The sequence below is a fragment of the Copadichromis virginalis genome, linkage group LG15, assembly GCF_057382275.1.
Source record: "Copadichromis virginalis isolate Kocher_CV1m ecotype Utaka linkage group LG15, C_Virginalis_male_GT1.1, whole genome shotgun sequence".
NCBI classification, from domain to species: Eukaryota; Metazoa; Chordata; class Actinopteri; order Cichliformes; family Cichlidae; genus Copadichromis; species Copadichromis virginalis.
Genome location: NC_140632.1, coordinates 19,719,892 through 19,742,242, shown reverse-complemented (window position 1 = coordinate 19,742,242; position 22,351 = coordinate 19,719,892). Strand labels below are relative to the sequence as shown.

The following is a 22,351-nucleotide window of genomic DNA, read 5'->3' as shown; positions in this document are numbered from 1 at the left end:
GACTATTACTTCAGTTTTGTTTTTGTTTAGCTGGAGAAAATTGTGGCACAACCAGTCATTAATTCCCTCAATAAATTTACCAAGAGCCTGTACAGGGCCTCAGTCTCCTGGTGACATTGTGATATATATTTGTGTGTCATCTGCATAGCTATGATAGTTTATGTTAAGTCTAATTGTTGAATGTTGCCATTGTGTTTCTTAAATTTGTACAGTCTTAGTTCAAGCAGTAGGATCCAAGCCATTCCTTTGATCCTGACCACCTCTCCAACCACTCTGTGCTGGGGGAGGTTTTATTGTAGATACATCCTATCTGAAAGATCTGTTTCTTTTGATGTAAGCTTCCTGGGTTTACGACCCTTTGGTCAGCAGGAGGTCTGACACACACACACACACACACACATTCTCACATAACACACACACACACACACACACACTTACAGAAGTTCACACATATACATAAAATGCTTTGTCTTAGAACCAAGGGGGCGTGGCTTTGTTCTGACGTGTTTTGTGTGAACTGTCTCTCAATAAAAGGTAGCAGGAGGAGGTCAGATCTGGGGGTCATTTTCGCGGTGGACACAGACGAGGCCTCCCTTGCGCAAATAATCGATCGATCGACTGTCTTGTTTTCTTCATGACGAATAAGTCTCTAGAATTAGCGGGGCTTGTGGAAACACAGACCCAACAGTTTATTTTGTTGTTCTTTATAATCTGTGCCAGTGGGAGCATGTAAATGTTAAACAGAAGGGGTCCCAAGATGGAACCTTGGGGAACTCCGCATGTGATACTTGTCTGCTCAGATGTGAAGTTACCTATTGATACAAAGTATTTCCTGTTTTCTAAGTATGTTTGAACCAGTTTAGTACAGTTCCTGAAAGACCTGCCCAGTTCTCCAGTTGTTTGAGTAATATGTTGTGGTCAACTGTATCAAATGCTGCATTGAGATCCAGTAAAACTAAAACTGACATTTTTCCACTGTCTGTATTCAGACATATGTCATTAAACACTTTGGTCAGAGCAGTTTCAGTGCTGTGGTTCTGTCTAAAACAGTCAAAAGTGGCAAAAACTTGTGTTATTCTATTAACCACTAAAGGTTAGCTCCATATTGACCCAGTCCCCATAGACACCCATGCTAAAATATAAATATTTACAGCAATACAGCAACTTGCCTCCTCAATGCAACTTGCTAACCAAGCTTACTATTGGTAGATTATAACATAGTGCTCCAGCCTATGTCTAAATATGGAGAGGTCAGAAAGCAAAATGACAAAGGCAGAAATGGTATGTTGAGTCTAAAAAACAGTGTGTGTTGTCACAGGGGCTACAGCCATCTTTTGTAGACAGTCTATGAGCTTGATTTATTTCTATTTCAGTATGAAAACGATATGTTAATGATCAAACAGAGCACATATAAAGAACTAAACTTAATAACCATTATTTTCATAACCATAACCAAATCTTAAGCTGTCAAGAAGACAGTAAATTTAAACATAATAGAAAGTTAAAATAAAAGCAGAAATATTTGTTGACACTAGCACTAGAATTATGACATGAGGATAAGACAAAAGGTTTTTTACATGTGACTGAAACATCTGTAGCTGGTTCTCGTTAGTCAAGACGGATAGCTGCCTTTAAGTCTGCCTTCCTCTGTTTGTTGAAATCCCTCTATTTCATCCACCCCACCACTAATTACTGATATTGTGCTGCTTGCCAATCAGAGAGTCTGAAGAATGTGTAATCTGTATGTAGTGGTTGACACATTAAGTGATGCATTTGCAACCTGCCTTCCATTCTTACAAAACGGGGTTTGAGTAAGAAGGAGGAGAAAAAAAGTGTTGCATTTGGTTCAGTGTGGGTGGAGGAAATAACCTTCTGCAAGCCTGAGTTCAATTATGCTTAGACACTCAGGGAGAGGACGACGATAAGACGAAGGAAAGGAGGATGGAAAACATATTTAGATGCATCGGTTCCCAAACATTTTTCAAAGCTATTTGAAAAGATGCACAACACAAAAGTTATTTGTGTATATTCTATAATCTGTTTCAGAGCCACGCTTGAGAATACGTGTCTATGCTTACCTATTATATGTTATATAAGTATGTCTCTATTTAATAATAGAGGTTTTAAGTTTTTCACTCATGGAAAATTGATTTTTCATGAGGTAAAAGAGATGAAGGGAAAGATTAAAAACAGTCTGGCATTCATGATTTTCTTTGTTTCTGTATTTAGCTCGCCATCATTGGTTATTTGATGTGTCAGTGTGACAGCTCCAGACCAGTATCGTTAATTAAAGACAAGCTAATATGTGAGTCATGCTGAACTTACTGCAACTGCTGGAGTATTTCTCTCAAACAAACGTGGGCATGTTCTCACACATGCACGCGCAACCCCTCTTCCTCTTTGCATCTAATTAATTCTGCCAAATTACTAGCTGTGTCCATATCTTCGAGTGCAAAATGAGGGGTTTTCTATTTCGCAGCAGCTGTTGAATATTCAAACAGTCTCTCAAAAACCGAGAGGCATAAATACTGCACCAATACTGCACCTTCATTACTGCTGTGGAGATAGCTCATCTATAGTGCACACTGCAGTAAAATGCAATAAAAGCCTATTAGAAATTTATTTTTAGATTTGTTATTTTCAGATGTATTCAGTGTACTCAGACTTACTAAAGAAACAGTGCTTTTTTATATATAACCTTATACACACACCAAACACCAGAGTAGCCAGTAGATATCCACTCCGAGTCTTTCTGTGACGTCCACCATTCATCGTTTACAAATGCAGGTTTAAAAGTATCTGAACCCATCATTTACTCTTTACATCAACTGTTTACCTGCATGCAAGCAAAGCCTGCTCAAATGCCATCAGTTGACAGCAATCGAACGGAAACCCAAAAGCTTGGGGTACCAGACATCTTCGCACATGCCTACATATGCTGCATTTTTAAATTATCCACTTTATTATTTGATCTAATTTCATGATCTTGTGTATTTTGTGAAAATTTTAAAACGTTATTTATATCAAGAGTTTATCCTCTCCGATTCTCTTTGTTTCATTTTGTATTGTATTTGTTTATTGATTTTATTAGTATGTTTTGTGTATTTCTTGCTGAAAAGAATCAATAGATGAAGTCCATACAGAGGAGAGATTAACCATAACATCCAGTCAGACTGTATTGATGTCTCCCTTTTCTATAACAGCAGGCATGGACATGTCAAGAGTTCTGTCAATACTGTTATCATTACTAAAGTCAATCAATGCTGTTATTGATTCTCACCTGAAAATATGCTGTACCACACTTATTTATTATCCTAATTATTTCTTCTCAAATGTATAAGCGATTATTGGTTCTTTTGATAAATAACACAACAAATTTCATTTTGCTCCACTGCAAATAAATAAACAGAATGATAATGGGGGTTTTTCACCCTTAGTGTTGTAATATAATGTAATATAGTTTGTTCAGATGATTGTTTACTTCTACTTTAATAGTAATTAAGAAATGTGTTACCCAAGACTGACAATGCAGCTTAGTGATTTGTCTTTAATCACTAATAGATAATAAGCTCTATGCAACAGAGGAAGTAGAGCCTATCCGGTTGTTAAGTCTGACGTCACTAGCCGTGTCTGGGCCTAAACTCCGCTGCAGGTCCATATATCAAACGATCACTATGGCATTACTGAGAGTTGAAAAACTGTCTAAAGTCTTTCATCTTTAATAAAATGATCAGCATTCTGCTCTACCAGGTGTAACAATTGAGTTTAACATCCAGGCATCCATGAAAACGGAATTTATGACATTTAACGGTGTTAGAAGTTAGCAGGAAGTTAGCTCGCTAGCTTCTATCTAAATACAATATAGTATGTCCTGACTGCGGGGTTTTAGAAACAAATTAAAACGTACAGCTCTGTTATCACTTCCAACATAAATGAAGACTGAAAACTAAACAGCAGTGACGTTTGTAGGGTTACTGAAGTTTGGCTAGCTGGTATATAATGATGTGCTACGTGACCGCTAGCTACACAGCAATGTTAGCATAATATAAACAAGCTAACTTTTTTTCCACTCGATAAAAGTTAACATGAGTGTTCTCGGTGGTCAGGAACAAATGTAATTGCATGGCAGGATGCTGTAAAAGGACCAAACTTCAGCCAGGACTGAGATAATCCATCCACAATACGAGGTTAGTCATTCATATACTGCTACATGGGCTGGGCTGTAGTTACATCCTAAGGATTTAAAAACTGAGCTTAAATAAATGATTAGCGGTAATAAAAGCAGAGGGAGGTCAACAGTGATCACTGACTGTTTTAGGAGCTTCTTGAGATTAAATAGAAGAAAATACATAACATTAAACATGTTAACAACACATAAGCCATATTAAACGCAGACTACTTTAGGCCCAGAAGTAGGATTCGTCACGTCATCACTTAACGACCGGATAGGCCTGCTCTAATGTAGTAATGTATAATATAATGTAATGTGATGTATACTCTATTCTGGCCTCCTTTTTGAGTCTAAGGGGGACCAACAGTCACGTCATCTCTTAACGACTGGATAGGATGTTTTAAAAATATTACAAACAATTAGAAATAAAGTCAACAGAAGAGTTACAGCTTCTCAGCTGCTCACAGATAGCAACAATAAATAACTAATGCACATAGCACAGATATGTAAAGAAACCAGTATAACAGAGGTGTTAGCGCATCAAGTTGTCAGTATGGAGCAATTTCTGTTTATAAGGATTTTGTAGGGATGTTTGAAGTTAATAACTTGTGTTTATGCTTCATCTGACACTATCCGGGGATTCTTTACCTAAATGAGGCTGGGTCTCTTACACCAGCTGACACACACTGTACATATAGTCACCATCAGTGTCTGCACAGCAGTAATCCACTACCCTGTTTAAAGGTCTGTGTTCTTATAGTCTCCTCATGTGCTTGCTGCTGTCACTGCTTCAGACATTTCCAAGAATCCTCTCCACCCCAACCTCCACCTGCATTAAGTTCAGCTCAGCTGAATGCATTCTCCAGGGCCTTTATTTCCAGGTTAATTTCCTTTTGCTCTCTACATACTACTTTGCTCTTCTGCTGCATGAGAAAGAAACCCTGCGAGCAAAGCAACCTGCCAGGTCAAATCACATTTATTTATTATAGGGTACTGATAAGCGTATCTCCACAAATCTTCAGTTATTGCATCACGGTAATGTTAAACCGCTTCAAATCCAACATGCAATGATGTATAGGTGGAAAGTCATTATTCACTGAAAAAATACGAACTTGTGCTTGTTGTTGAGACCTAAACTCTTAGCAGACATCTTGGAGCTGAGAGTCTTTGAGTTTGCACATACTGCAGAGAGAATGATGAAGCAGAAGCATCCTGAAAACAATATCACAGTACTGCTGCGAATTTATTGCCAGAAAAGAGTGGTTCAGCACACTGGCTTAGTGTAAAGTACTGACACTTAATAAATGTCTTCACTATTGATCTCTCACCCTATAATGAAAAGCATGTCTCCAGAAAGTATAATTCCCCTTTTTCACAACAAATAGCTGTTGTAGTTTCGCTCTATATGCCAACACATATTTTTGGAGGAGAATACAACTCAGTCACATTGAGGACTGTGCAATTTGTAATTTGTAATTTGCTGTAACCTCATGGGAGATGTTGTGGTCACTGGTGGAACAGAACATTTTGTTGTTGGTGTACAAAGAATAATGAGAAGAATGGTATAAATATCAGATGTATTGCCAATTTTAGGGGGTATACTAACTTTTGTTATTATCCTGGTGTCCTTTTCCCAAAATCCTACACAGAGTACCATGAGCTCAAACATGACCTCAAAAATGAATTGAGCAACCGAGTCACTTAGATGTCTTTAGACACCCTTTACTTCTTTTAGAGTGATTTCTTGAAACGTGCAAATATACATGAAAATATATGAGAAATAAACACAATTTGTACAATTCGATTGAGCTCAAAATTTGAGCTTCAAAGACAATACCAAAAAATATTTGGTATGATCACCTTTATTCTTCAGCGTCTCCTTAACTCCCTTCAATATGGGACTTTTCTGTAAAGTAGCCTTCAGGATTAATTTCCCAGGCTTCTCGAACAGTATCATTCAACGCCTCTCTTTGGATGTTGGATGCCTTTTGTTCCGTCCTCTGTCAAGATGATCTCACACTGCTTCAATAATGTTGCAGTCTGTGCTGTGTGTGATTTTCCTGTAGACACTATTGTACCACTTTCCAGACCCCTTTTGTAAGTTCTGACGATGATTTGAACCAAAAATTTCAAATTTGTATTCATCACTCCTTAAGACTGGTTTTCACTGATTTTTAGTGTGTATTTTGTCGTACTTCAGCCTTTTCTCTGTTTTCCTTTCTTAATAATGGTTCCTTAACAGCTACACTTTCACTGAGACCATTTCTGATGAGGCCAAATGCATCTCTCAGGCTTGGTGTCAGATCTTGGCTGGATTTTTGTTGCTATTTCTTAAGTACATGACTTTCATATACTGTTCATCTGCTATAGATTGTTTTTTAAGCCTGTCGCACCTTGTTTCGTCCTCCAGTTTCTCCAACTTAAAGACACACTGTGCTCCTTTGTGCCTCTCAAACTGTGTTATCTTTAGCGTTTTTCATAGTTTCAGCTAAAAATGGGAACAAGTGATGTGTTTTTGTGACAGGCTAATAATAACAAAGTCCCTAAAGACACATTGACTTCTTGTTTTTCTCTCTGAAAATGGTCAGGTACAATGACTTGACTGAAAATTAGTTAAAAAAGCAACTCATTCTTAAGAAACAACTCTTTTTTTTCTTTTTTCTTTTTTTTTTTTTGCCTGTCCCGTTTGGCTCTTTTGCCATCAGAATTATTGTCTAAAGGCAAAGAAAGATGCCCAACGGATTTACTTTACCAAATTGACCATCCCAGCCTTTCCATAATGGTCCATTTGATTCACCTTTTATTGTTTATTTTATTTTCACTTGCTGAATACGGGACAGACTTGACTGGGGGAAAGAAGGGGAGAAAGAAAGAGGGAAAGAGAAACAGCTGAGAAGAGGGACGGGGGAGAAGGGCAAAAGACAAAAACCAACAGAACGGGCAGAGAAAAAAAAATGCATATATCAATCACCTGGATCACCTGCTGAGAAAGAAAAAAGAAAACAAGCAGAAGAGAAGAGGAGTAATAGAATAAACAACATCACAATGATATATGGGAATATGACAGTAAATACTAAATATTAAACATTATTGTGCAGCACATAAGATCAACAGAACACAGTGTGCTTTGAGGTAGGAGCCAAAAAGGGTGTAGTTTGTGGGTGTGATCACCCGTGTGTACACCTGTGAGCATGGACGCGCTTGTTTTTTGTTTTTTAAAAGGTTCCTTCATGTAATAATCTGGTGGAGGGTGTGGGGGGGCCACAGCCCCGTCCTCCAGGGCATGAAGCAGGTATGGAGGAGATCAAAACTCCAGACATCCAGAGGCCCCCAGAACACAAGAGACCAAGGAAGACCAACAGAGGGGCAGCCGCGCCACTGTCCCAGAAAGAGCTGAGGAGAGTCCCAGATGAGGGCTCACTCAGCAGCCGCGGAGCAGAAGCCAGGGGGAGTTGCAGTGACGCGCCCGTGAGCTCCGCCGGCAGCCAGCCGTGCCTGAGTGACCGAGCCCCAGGCCGAGAGGCCGGGGGCACCCCACCTCCGAAGTGGCCCGAGCGAGCCCCAGGCTCCAGGCCCCGATAAGCGGCCGCCAAGGAGTGAGCCGGTGTGTACCTGGACGCCCATTCCCAGACACAAAGAACCACCAACGCACCGATGTCTGAGGGAGTCCGCCACTGGCAGGGGAAGTGGTGGTGGGGGGAGATAGGCCTCCAAACCTTGGAGGGCCTAAGATGTCCCCAGAGAGGTGGCGTCTGATACCCAACCTGACATATAGACACAGACATACAGGCACACACAGACACAAACATCCATTCCCACCCCGATGCTCTAATATGCACTTACTCCACACTCAACCAACGTGGAGACAGACATAAAGAGACGCTGTACACACGATCACACTCCCCAAGCGTACTCTACGAACCGGGTCTAGGTACCCTTGCCCCTGGAGGGGGGAACTGCACCCAGACCCAGGTGGTATTACCCTTTTCCCTGCGGTGGGGAGAGGCAGACCGCCCCGACTCCACAGCAGCAGAAACAACTCTGAAAGACCTTGAGAAAGCCTGGAGAACTATTACTCGAGTGTCATGGTCCTGGGCCCTGTTGGCCCAGTATTCTTAGTTTTTGTGTGTTTTGTATTTTGTTCCCTATTTATGCCTTGGTTCCTAGGTTATTTAGTTAAGATGTTCCTTATTTGGTTACCTCCTGTGTGCCCCTGTGCATCTGTGAGCCCTCATCTCTCCTTGTGTTTTATTCCATGTTTTCCCCAGCCCGTTATGCCTGTGTCCTCCCCGTGCTCTCTCTCCTCCTGTCTGAACCTCTGTGTACTTCCTGTTTTACTTTGACAGTCTCCCGTCAGTGTTGTTTACTCCTGCCATGTCTCGTTATGTGTATCTGTGTCAGCTGTGCTCCCATGTGTGGCCACTTCCCCTGATCATCCCTCATGTGTATTTAGTCTGTGTTTCATGTAGTCAGTGTCGCGTCGTCTGTGTTCCCACCCTCCGTGTTTCCATGCCCAGTCTTTTGTATCCCCAGCCATAGCCTTACCATAGTTTGTTCCCAGTTTAGGTTTCGGTTTAGTTACTGCTCTTGTGCTGCCCTCATTCTTGTTTGTTTCTTTTGTGACCTTCAGCCACAATAAAAGGCTCGCTTTTGTTTAAGTTCACTCCCGTATCCTCACTTGTGTCTGCACCTGAGTCCTCAACACACTCTCCACACGGTCTGCCACTGCGACCGTGACACTCGAGACTACTTTAATAATGATAAAAAAGCCCGGCTTCTTGGAAGCGAAATATAAACAAATGAGGAGGGGCTCAAGACTTTCATAGTATACAAAATATATACTATTTGTATTTTTTTGTTCAGTTCTTTATATAGTGTGATGCAAAAACAAAGTTCAATTCATATTTTTAATGTTAGTTCCTTTTAGTCAATGTTTAAGTTCAGATTCAGGTTACTTAGTCTTTTAGTTATATATCCTAATGTATCTTTAGACTAGAAGAAAAACTGCGCTAATTAAACAAATTAACTAACTGATGAAATTAGATGAAATACAATTACAGTCAAAAGTTTAGTCTTAGCTTGCACAGTGCTCTGCTGGAGCACACATAAATAAACTTGAATGCACACCATCCTTTTCCTCTGCCTAGTTAACTGACCACTAGATCAATAGCAGTGGGAGGAGGGTGAACTTTCCAGGGGTAGTTAATTGCAGGGTAGACTGTTTCAAAGGGAAATCACTGGCGATGGGTGGGCTGAGTGCGTGTAGCCATCTCATCTAAATAATGTATAGCAGACAATACGGTATGCACCCATACATTTATTTTATTGCATTTTCACCCATGTGTTTCAATGAATACATTGGTACACCACATAGAAGCTTGGACACATGGATTTATCACATTAATGTGTGCATGCTTGAAAGTACAGATATTATATGCAACTGACATTCTCACAGACCATACTTCTCTGCTATGGACAAATGTTTTTAATATTAATGGACAAATAAATTGTGTGACCAAAATGCAGTCAGTGGGTGAATAAATTATGTAAAGAGTGAATTAACCACTGGGAGAAATATACAGAGTGGATCTTTAGTTTCATGCCACTCATATAAATAGTTTATTATTTTATATCTAAAGTAACAGTGCTAAAAACCATACACGTCTAAGCTGACGGGTTGCAGAGAGATATTCTAGTACACTGTGTATTCAGGCTGGAAAGACGTGGGAATAATGATGGTGTTAAATGCAGGGATACTGTTGTAGCTCCGGGTTTAGGCAGTTGACTCCCTTGTTTACTGACAAAAATATGTGATCACAATGTGCTCATCATCAATTTGTAAGCAGAGGCTGAACACTCGATTATACATACACTGACTAAGACCTCATTTGCAGCTTGCATTCAGATGTGTTTTGTTCTGCTTGATACGGCCATAGCGTCACATCTGCTGTCTGGAAGCTGATCAGTCTCATAATAATCTTGGGATTACTGCCAAATGATATATATGCAGCTTTCATGTGAGCATTTATTTTAGAATTACAAAACAACCTAGTCTCATGGCAAAACAAGAAATAGTCATGAAATATTTTCTTTTGTTATGTGTGAGTAAATGGACATAAGTTTACCTTTTTCTGTGACATTCATTCATTTACAGCATGACTTAAAGGAGGGGTGACACATGCGCCAATGTCCTGCAAGTTTTAGATCTCACCCTGGGTCAACACACCTGAATCAAATGATTAGTTCATTTCCAGGCCTCTGGAGAGGAGGTAATTTAGCCATTTAAATCAGCTGTGTTGGATCGAGTTTTAATAAACTCCTTGCTATCTTAAATAACGGGACACCGGAGTATATTCTCGAGCATCTCACACTTCTGATAATCAGTTGTCTGCTTGGCGTTTATTCAGCTGTGTAAAAACTATAACTTTAATCTCAGCCAAACTGATTTACTCAGGAACAAAAAACATAAAAAAAAAGCCAAACAATAACATTTTTAAGTTATCTAAGTGACTCATATATATTTAACCTGAGTAGCGAAAGACGGCGGTGGGTTTGAAAACGATTTGCCGGGAGTCCGGTGTTCTCACGGGCTCTATAGTGAGCCTTGCCCCAGGCTAGCTATCGAGCTAGTGGGTAACAGACGTCTCCGAAAACGTCGGAGCGCTTTTGAAAATATGTGGTGTCTTGATAAACTGAGCAGATATTTGAGGTTTACACAGCTACATTCTCGCCTGAAAATATGTTAAACGTTTATTTTGTGACCCAGAAAGAATAATAAGAGTAATATTAAAACTAACTAGCTGCCGCCATTGTTGGAAACTGAGCAGGGTGTTAGGATGCCTGGGTCGTTGACCCAGGGTATTTGAGTTTATTATATTATTTATACTTTTTAGTCTTTGGTTTCTTTGAGTTCTGTCTTATGGTTTATGTCTCTGTCTTCTTTAGTTGCTCTGTCTCCCCTATCACCTGTATCCCCTTGTCTAGTTCGCGTCTCTGTGTATCCTTAGTTCCTATATCCCCGTGTTCAGTCAGTGTTTGTGTCTGCCCTGGTCCCACGTCTCTGTTCCCTCTGTAGTGCCTGCATGTGAGTCTGTGTTATGTGTTTCCTGTTTTACTTTGAAGGTCTCTGTCTTATCTCAGTGTGTTCAGTTTACGCTTCCTTTTGTCTCGTCAGTTCTGATTTGCCCCAGCTGTGTTTCCCTCCTGTTATTCATTCCCTGATTGCTCCGTCTGTGTATTTAAGCCCTGTGTTTCTCTGTGTCCGTGTCGCGATCTACCGTTTACCAAGCTGTGTGTTCTGTCAGTCCTCTGGTGTTAGTTTATTTTGATTGTTTCCAGTTATGTTATATTTGAGTTTAACATTAAAGCGGTTTTGAGTTCACATCTGTCTCTGGAGTCTGCACCTTGGGTCTTATCTCTGTCCGCACACAGCCCGCACCTAACACAGGGCTGCGCTATGAATTCTGGGACAGAGCTTCTTCTTCCTCGGGGTTTAACGGCAGCTGGCATCCTTGTACATGCATTGCTGCCATCTTCTGTTTCAGTCCGTTATTACACTCTTAAATCCTACTACTTATTCCTGCGTCTTTTGTGATCTTACAAAGCTTCAAACGACGCGTCGACTATTAAATCAGTCGTCGACGATTTTGATAGTCGACTAATCATGGCAGCCCTAAAGCCTTAAAGAGTAGCTTTTTCTTTTTTTTTTAATTACCATTTTGTTTTGCAACCAAAATTTTAAAAAGAGAGTGATAAAAGATAAAACAACAAAACAAAAAACCTAACAGAAATCAGATTGCAATGTCAGTGTTATTTACAGCAAAGAAAGGTAACAAAAAAAAAATCATTGTCCGTGTAAAAGATTCTAATAGTTGTCCAATATAGTAGAATTTAATTCAATAGTAGAATTGTTTTTACATGCAAGAAAACACTCTTAAAAGAAATGTAATAAAATGATGCACCACTAGGTTTTGCCTGGTTGAGAAATGCCTCCAGCAGGCTGTCTGCTGACTAATTTCTAATTAAAATCAATAACACAGCTTGTTTGTAAATATTTTCTTTCCCATCTTCAGTCAATGTTAATAGCAGATAGCCACAACTTGAAAATGGAAAGAGCTACAGTCTTCTATAACTATAAAACAAGCGGCACTTCCAGCAACAATAGCCAACTGCAGCCACAAGATGGCAATAATGGAAAAGATGGATGGAAACAAGCAAGGGGCTGCTTGAGATGAAAGGAGGGAGATCGCTTTACTTTGGCATGTTTTAATGTGACAAAGCAAGCACTGCTTGCCTTGCTTGTTGCGATAGAATGCCACTGAACTAAAGTTTTGCTTACTTGGCTAAACTATGTGGTTTTTAAGTCAGCCTGCATCCATGCACTTCTGTTGTACTAATAATAACCACTAAATGAATTAATACAACTCAAAGAGTGTGCTATTTTTAAAATCACGTATATAGAAAGAAAAGAAATAAATGCTACTTAAAATCCTCCCCGTATAATCTGATAAAACAGCATTCAATTTAACCAGACTCTGGGTATATAACCTACCGTCTTTATGCAGTCTTCCGAACAGTTAAGTGTCTCTAAAGTTAAATTGAGCTGAGCACAATGTGTTGAAACACAATTTTAAGCATCTGTTTTCAGATCTAACAGCCCTTGAAATCTCTGCTCCAGTCAGGTTTGGGTGAATTTTAAGAAACCCTGGAGTGGCTAATCATTCATCTACACTTAAACCCCCGCGAGCCATCATTTTAGGGATTCCTACCTATAAAACCCGGAGAGCAGTCAAATGGTGGAAGTGGAAGCTAAATTGGCTAGTCATTCATATGTATATTAGGCTGTTAAGTAGGAATTCTGGAGGGAGGGGAGTGGGGGTGGGGGAGTGGAGTGTTTCAGTTTGCCATCTTGGGGAGAAATCAACACACATGGGTGTATGTCCTTTGTTGCTGACATTTATTGATAAAAACAGTACAAAAAACCAACCATTTGTACACATATTTACAAATAATTCAACATTGTCAGCAATCACTCACAATCCTGGCACTGCCATGGTACCTGTAGTCTGCATTTACCACATGTGTATCTTTTGCAGTGAACACATCGCACAGTGGCCTGATTTTTCTTGCATTTGTGTTTGACCTGACACGTGGCTCTTTTTCCAGGGCTAGGTGTGGAGGGTTCTGCCCGAAGCAACTGATCTTTTCTTGCCTTCTTCGCAGCTACATGAGAGTGAGCCAACTCTGTTGCAAGCGCCACCAGGAAGTCCACCCGTCTTTCCTTCGTCCCGGTGCATGCTTGATACAGCACATGTGCATTCAGTGCTGCCATGTCAATCATGTTATAAAACACGGCGACTGGCCAGCGCCGTGTTCCTTTGCGGACAGTGTACTCCCGAACCATCTGGTCCATCACATCCACGCCACACTTTGTTTTGTTGTAAAGGGTGACAGTGTTTGGCTTCCTTTTGGTGGTGTTATCAGTCTGAACCACGCTGTGCATGCTGCTAAGAATATAGACTGTCTTCTTCCGTTTGGCCGCATACGCCGTCAGCGTGGCAGCAGAGGTTGAAAACACCTAAGAAATAAGATAAATTGTTATTTTCATAGCCCTTTTACACACAATGAAACACATAAACATAGAACCACAAAAGACCTGCAACATACCTGAGTGGTGAATACATTGCGATCTGTCTGTCTAGTGGATTGAGGAATTTCCCTGCGAATCCTGTTGACTGTGCCGAGGATGGTGGTTTTCCGTCTAAGAAGTTTTTGTGCCAGTGAAAGCGTCCGTGGTAACATTTCTGCCCTTGTCTAGGAATGGTTCCACCATCCTCGGCACAGTCAACAGGATTCGCAGGGAAATTCCTCAATCCACTAGACAGACAGATCGCAATGTATTCACCACTCAGGTATGTTGCAGGTCTTTTGTGGTTCTATGTTTATGTGTTTCATTGTGTGTAAAAGGGCTATGAAAATAACAATTTATCTTATTTCTTAGGTGTTTTCAACCTCTGCTGCCACGCTGACGGCGTATGCGGCCAAACGGAAGAAGACAGTCTATATTCTTAGCAGCATGCACAGCGTGGTTCAGACTGATAACACCACCAAAAGGAAGCCAAACACTGTCACCCTTTACAACAAAACAAAGTGTGGCGTGGATGTGATGGACCAGATGGTTCGGGAGTACACTGTCCGCAAAGGAACACGGCGCTGGCCAGTCGCCGTGTTTTATAACATGATTGACATGGCAGCACTGAATGCACATGTGCTGTATCAAGCATGCACCGGGACGAAGGAAAGACGGGTGGACTTCCTGGTGGCGCTTGCAACAGAGTTGGCTCACTCTCATGTAGCTGCGAAGAAGGCAAGAAAAGATCAGTTGCTTCAGGCAGAACCCTCCACACCTAGCCCTGGAAAAAGAGCCACGTGTCAGGTCAAACACAAATGCAAGAAAAACTAGAAAAAATGTGCATTTCCTGCGAAAATGCAGTGTGGATGCCTTAACGCTGCAGATGTCTGCTGAAAAAAGCTGAAAAAGTTGAAAAAAAAAAAAAAAAAAAGCTGCCCTGAGCAGGATTTGAACCTGGACCTCCTGGTCAAAGGGCAGCTATTTAGCTCACTGAGCCAAACACTTTCTCACAAAGAAGAGGTGGAGAGATTGACAATTGTGCTGAAATGAGCAGAAGCTGCTGAGAATTGTGCTGATAAGAGGTGGAAAGGCTGAAAATTTATCAGAAGAGGTGAATAAGCAGAATTTGGGTAAAAAAAAGAGGTGAAAATTCTGCTGAAAAGAGTTCAATCAGCAGAATTTCTGCTGAAAAGAGGTGAATGAGCAGAATTCTGCTGAAAAGAGGTTTTTGCTGAAAAAGAGCTGAAAAGGTTTGGATTTGTGCTGATAAGGGGTTAAAAAAACTGAAAATTTTGCTGAAAAGGGGTGAAAAAGATGAAATTTGTGTTGAAAAGAGTTAAAAAATAGTTTAACTGTTAAGTGAAAGAAATGTTGCCATAAGCTGGATTTGAACCCAGGCCTCCCAGTCTGAGAACGGATGCTTATCTCACTGAGCTAAAACACAGCTCAGCCCATCATGCAAAATCAGTGACCACATTGATAATGTGACCACCATTCATTTCAATGGTCAAAAGTCATAACACACATCATCAGAAATAGCAGAATTTTTTAAAGTTTAAACATAGTATTTCTGCTAAAACTTAGTATTTATACTAAATAATATTTTTTTCCTGCCAAATCATAGCATTTGTGCTGGAACACAGAAAGTTCTGCCAAATCATACAATTTGTACTAAAACCTTATTTATGATTTAGCAGAAACACTGGGACTTGGTAGAAATACTATGATTTACATGAAATACTTTGACTTAGCAGAAGTACTACAATCTAGGAAAAAAGTACTACAGCATAGCAGAAATTCTATCATTGAGCAGAATTACTAGGATTTAGAAGAAATACTAAGATTTGGCACAAACACTGATGTGGCTCAAGAACCTTTATTGTGCATTTATACTATGATTTGGAAGAAATACTATGTTTTAGCACAAATACTATGATTTGGCTCAAATACTATAACTATCCTCGGTCAGAAGGAGAGGCTGACATCCAGGGATTAGATTACCACAGGTGGAGTTTATTGCAGTCAGATGGATGGTACAGGGAGGTATGGCATACAGTAGGAGGATGTGGAGAGGTGATATGGTGTGGTTTCTATGATTAAGAACAGGGTATGCATTACAACATGCATACAGATTAAAGATTAAGAAAACTGGCAACAAATTCCTCCACTACAAATCAGTCTGATGCCACTTTTTACAGGGTTCCCGTTTACTAAGGCGCTACCCAAAAGGCGCCACAAGAGGGCACTCCAACACAAGAGATGACCTATTTACACTGATGCACTTAGTAAACAGCCCCTACTTAGCCACTACATAATACAGTGATAATACAGTATACAAATTCACACAAATACTATGATTTGGCAGAAATACTATGACTGAGTAGTAATACTATAACATAACAGATTTCCTAAAAAAAACTATGAAATTGCAGTAATTCTATGACTTGGCAGAGATACTACGTTTTAGCACAAATACTATAACAACGCAGAAATACTATGACTTAGTAGTAATACTATAACATAACAGTTCAATGTTCTTGCACAAATACCACAATATGGCAGAAATACTATGTTTTAGCACAGATACTGTGATTTGGTATAAATACTATGATTTGGCACACATACTATATTCCGCAGATACACAATAACATAACAGATATTCTACGACTTAGTAGTAATACTATAACATAACAGAATTATTAATTGGGCACAAATACCACGATTTGGCAAAAATACCATGATTCGGCACAAATACGATGACATGGTACAAATACTATGATTTGGCAATAATACTGCATTTTAACACAACTACTGAGATTTGATTGAAATACTATGATTTAGAAGAAATACTATTACTCCATACAAATACGATGCTTTGGGACAAATACTATGTTTTGATTCCAATACTATGATGTGCAACAAATACTATGATTTGGCACAAGTACTATGATTTAGTACAAATACTATGATTTGGCAGCAATACTATGCCTTAGTAGTAATACTATAAAATAACAGATATACTGTGATTTTGCAGAAATGCAATGTTTTTGCACATATACTATGATTTTGCTCAAATACTATGAAATTGCAGTAGTACTATGATTTTGAAGGAATACTATGATTTGGCAGAAATACTGTGATTTGGCAATAATACTGTGTTTTAACACAACTACTGAGATTTGATTGAAATACTATGATTTAGAAGAAATACTATTACTCCATACAAATACGATGCTTTGGCATAAATACTATGTTTTGGTTCAAATACTATGATGTGCAACAAATACTATGATTTGGCAGAAATACTCTGATTTGGCAGAAATACTCTGAATTAGCAGAAGTACTATCTTTTGGTAGAAATTCCTGCTAAAAGGTAGTATTTCTGCGTTTTAGCAGAAATACTGTAATTTGGCACAAATACTATGATTTGGCAGAAATACTATGACTTAGTAGTAATACTATAACATAACAGATTTCCTAAAAAAAACTATGAAATTGCATTAATTCTATGACTTGGCAGAGATACTACGTTTTAGCACAAATACTATAACAACGCAGAAATACTATGACTTAGTAGTAATACTATAACATAACAGTTCAATGTTCTCCCACAAATACCACAATATGGCAGAAATACTATGTTTTAGCACAGATACTGTGATTTGGTATAAATACTATGATTTGGCACACATACTATATTTCGCAGATACACTATAACATAACAGATATTCTACAACTTAGTAGTAATACTATAACATAACAGAATTATTAATTGGGCACAAATACCACGATTTGGCAAAAATACTATGATTGGGTACAAATACTATGATTTGGCAATAATACTACATTTTAACACAACTACTGAGATTTGATTGAAATACTATGATTTAGAAGAAATACTATTACTCCATACAAATACGATGCTTTGAGACAAATACTATGTTTTGGTTCCAATACTATGATGTGCAACAAATACTATGAGTTGGCACAAGTACTATGATTCAGTACAAATACTATGATTTGGCAGAAATACTATGCCTTAGTAGTAATACTATAACATAAGAGATATACTATGGTTTTGCAGACATACTATGTTTTTGCACAAATACCATGATTTGGAACAAATGCTATGATTTAGCAGAAATACTATGAATGGGTACAAATACTATGATTTGGCAATAATACTGCGTTTTAACAACAACTACTAAGATTTGATTGAAATACTATGATTTAGAAGAAATACTATGACTCCATACAAATACGATGCTTTGGCACAAATACTATGTTTTGGCAGAAATACTATGACTTAGTAGTAATACTATAACATAACAGATTTCCTAAAAAAACTATGAAATTGCATTAATTCTATGACTTGGCAGAGATACTACGTTTTAGCACAAATACTATAACAACGCAGAAATACTATGACTTAGTAGTAATACTATAACATAACAGAATTATTAATTGGGCACAAATACCACGATTTGGCAAAAATACCATGATTCGGCACAAATACGATGACATGGCAAAAATACTATGATTGGGTACAAATACTATGATTTGGCAATAATACTGCATTTTAACACAACTACTGAGATTTGATTGTAATACTATGATTTAGAAGAAATACTATTACTCCATACAAATACGATGCTTTGGGACAAATACTATGTTTTGGTTCCAATACTATGATGTGCAACATTAACTATGATTTGGCACAAGTACTATGCCTTAGTAGTAATACTATAACATAAGAGATATACTATGGTTTTTCAGACATACTATGTTTTTGCACAAATACCATGATTTGGCACAAATGCTATGATTTAGCAGAAATACTATGATTGGGTTCAAATACTATGATTTGGCAATAATACTTCGTTTTAACAACAACTACTGAGATTTGATTGAAATACTATGATTTAGAAGAAATACTATGACTCCATACAAATACAATGCTTTGGAACAAATACTATGATTTGGCACAAGTACTATCATTCAGTACAAATACTATGATTGGGCAGAAGTACTATGTTTCAGTACAAATACTATGATTTGGCAGGAATACTCTGATTTAGCAGAAATACTATGTTTTAACATAAATACTATCTTTTGGCAGAAATTCCTGCTAAAAAGGACTATTTCTGCTTTTTAGCAGAAATACTGTAATTTGGCATAAATACTATAATTTGGGATAAATACTATGATTTGGCACATATAATATATTCAGCACATATATTATAAAATAACAGAAATATTATGATTTGGCCTCAAAACCATGATTTTGCACAAATACCATGATTTTGCAAAAATACTATGATTTAGCAAAAATACTATGATTTAGCAGAAGTACTAAGATGTAGCAGAAGTACTTTGTTTTAGCAGAAATACTATGATTGAGGAGTAATACTTAAACATAGGAGAAATACTGATACACAGACACACATACACAGACAGTAAAGGGAACAGGAGCTGTGGAGAGTCTGGGCTTGGTATATGTAGGTCAGTTAAATTAGCTGCACCTGCTGTAGTCAGCCCTTACACACACAGACAGAGAGAGGTGTGAGTTTTCTTCAGTGTATTTCTGACATTCAGGATTCCACTCGAACAAATGGCCATAATTTCCTAACCGTAGAGGCTAGAACGGTCATTCAGGCATCGTTTTATTCAGAAGAGATGGGGGAATCTTCAGGTCTTCATAATTCAGAGATAAAACATAAATTATTAAAGATATATGACTTGTAATACACTGTAACTGAGTAGAGGCGAAGCAAAAACTGCCTTGACTTGTGCTCAAACAACCTTTGGTAACTCTAAATCTATATGGAGCATCAAAATCATTCTTTCACCGTAAGAAACAGCAGGCTTTGGTGAACAGTCATGGAAATTTTCAGGGCTCTGTGGAAATCCATCAAAAAGATATGACGAGAGAAAAAAGTGCCTCATTTCCAGAAATTGAAATCTGATGAAATCTGAGCGAGGGACAAATTTCCTACCCTCAAACAAGTCCAACTCATTTCAGAACGGTAATAGGTGAGAAAGAAATTCTTGAATTGTGAGCGTCAGGAGTGTCTGAACATATACGGGGACAAGCCTCATGTCTTAACTTTGCTTCGTTAAGGAGATATGACAATTTGAAAATGCCTCTCATTACAGAAATCCAGCGGTGATTTTGAACAAACTCTCCATTGAGTTTATATGGAGAGTTTTCTGACTTTGTGTTACTCTGAGGAGATTTGCAAAATATCTATGAGTCCCACAACAATGATAGGGATATTTTCTGAAAGCCAGCAAAAATACCTACGTTTTGATGTATAATTTGTGGGGCTTGAGTGGAAATTGAGCGAGTAGCAAGAAGTTGTTTGGACATGAAGAGAAAATTCAAACAGTTTCACTGTCCCCTCTGAGTTAATTGCATAGCAACCATAGCAACGCATGTATTTTCTGAAAAATCACAATTTTGCAACTGAAAACTCAAAGAGGGATAAGATTAAAACGGTAGAAGATCTGAAAAAGTTGAATCATACAGGAATAGCCAAATCATTTGAGAACATTTTAAAGTTTGAATGGAGTTTCTAGGTGAAAGTATGAGGCAGTAGTTAAGTTTCAAAGACAAGAAAGTTTTAGCAGAATTGTGGAAGTTTCCCATTCATTTCAATGGGACAAATTAAAGGAAAAAAGTGTAATATTTTAAAAAGTATAACAGTAATAAACACCAAAAGTCATAGCCGGCATTAGCAGAAAGAGCAGAACAGTTTAGAGTTTGAACGGTGAAAATAGCACAAAAATTGTGGAAGTAGATCCACGGCGAAAAGTGTACGGAAACACCCGGAATAATAAAGAATAAAGAGAAACAGGAACTCAATAGTGTGGATGCCTATTAAGGCATCCACACAATCAGGCCACTGTGCGATGTGTTCACTGCAAAAGATACACATGTGGTAAATGCAGACTACAGGTACCATGGCAGTGCCAGGATTGTGAGTGATTGCTGACAATGTTGAATTATTTGTAAATATGTGTACAAATGGTTGGTTTTTTGTACTGTTTTTATCAATAAATGTCAGCAACAAAGGACATACACCCATGTGTGTTGATTTCTCCCCAAGATGGCAAACTGAAACACTCCACTCCCCCACCCCCACTCCCCTCCCTCCAGAATTCCTACTTAACAGCCTAATATACATATGAATGACTAGCCAATTTAGCTTCCACTTCCACCATTTGACTGCTCTCCGGGTTTTATAGGTAGAAAGGTAGAAGCCTGGGGATGCTAGTGTAGAATCTCATCTTAGCTGCATTAATAAAGAAATGAGCTTGGGGCTTTAATGCTTTAATTTGTTTTTGGGCCGTCTGGCAATCATCATCTCATCTCCAGACTTAACAGCCATGCTCCATTATCAGACTGATCTCCGTGGAAGGCCTGCATCACTGGCCACTTGTTTCAGTGCTCTCTTTGTGTGCATGTGTGTTTGTCTGTGCACATTTGTGTAATACAATAGATTGTGTGAGTTTGCATCTCTTCTTGGATGGAAATTTTTATGTCTGAATGAGAGTGTGCTCAGTGTGCTCATTATGATTTTGCTCTAGTCTTAGAGGTCAAAGATGCTTTCCTCGGGTAAAAAGCCATGTGAGTCTACCTTTTTGAGGATTTAGGTTGAAGTAGTCTCATGATTAATGAACAAAAATGTTTTATAATTAGGTCAGCCAACTACAACTACACCCGAAAATACTGAATAAGACTGAATAAATCATAGAAGCATAAGCAGGTTGATGGATATTTAGTTTTCAAACAAAAGAAGAAAGTCTGAGACTAGAGAAGAAAAACCATAGATTTAAACTTCAGTGTCTGCTCCAACATTCATAAATCACAGTGACTATGTATATTAGAAAAGGAAATGCTAATAGTACGTCTTTTCTTCTTCAGGCTTTTGAGACAGTTATACATTTTTTAAATAATTTGTACAATAGACTTTTCTTGGAATTTAGAGAGCCATTTAATGGGAAATTAATTCTCCTAAATCATTTTTTTCCATCTCACAGCTCACACCATATGCTATCTTGCAGAATATTATTGAACCAGAAATTAACTGAGCAACTAACTAGCCTGGGTTTGGGTCTAAATAAATATACAAAGCAAGATTTCAGGTCCTGCAGTTGCTAAGCTACTTTTTCAATACTTGAGGGTGTATGGTCCAACATGTCTGCATGTTGACAACCGGGTCCTGCAGGGTGTCATATATATATATATATGCTAAGCGAGCCTACCGCAGACATGAGCGAGACAGATAAATATGAAGGCATGCCGGCTCGGACGTCGCCCGGATCAACAAGGTCCGCGTCAGGTGTTGAGGAACCAGGGCACCCTGACGAGAAGTGGGCTACTGGAACAAGAAGGCATCGGTGGGCAAGATACGAAAACAGGGCGTTGTTGGAATGCTACTACGCTACATGAATAGGTAACGGTGGTCCCCGTGGTAATCGGAGCACTAGGTGCGATGACTCCCAAGCTAGGCGAGTGGCTCCAGCAGATCCCGGGAACAACATCG

The 22,351-nt window shown here is 38.8% G+C and overlaps 1 protein-coding gene across 1 annotated transcript; it reads right to left on the bottom strand.

Annotated features, from left to right (window-relative positions):
- Nucleotides 1–12,929: 12,929 nt before the first annotated feature.
- LOC146692301 (uncharacterized) lies at nucleotides 12,930–13,972 on the bottom strand. Its single transcript, XM_085432955.1, has 2 exons — nucleotides 13,838–13,972; nucleotides 12,930–13,748 (listed from the first exon to the last, which is right to left on the bottom strand). Exons 1-2 carry the CDS (start codon nucleotides 13,970–13,972, stop codon nucleotides 13,200–13,202), a joined length of 684 nt encoding a protein of 227 aa, XP_085289081.1. The 3' UTR covers nucleotides 12,930–13,199.
- Between the last annotated feature and the right edge of the window lie 8,379 nt (nucleotides 13,973–22,351).

Coding starts and splice junctions, on each gene's coding strand:
- LOC146692301 (XM_085432955.1), bottom strand. CDS start 13,972: ATGTTACCACGGACGCTTTCACTGGCACAAAAACTTCTTAGACGGAAA. Junction 13,749..13,837: donor GCAATGTATTCACCACTCAG/GTATGTTGCAGG, acceptor CTTATTTCTTAG/GTGTTTTCAACCTCTGCTGC.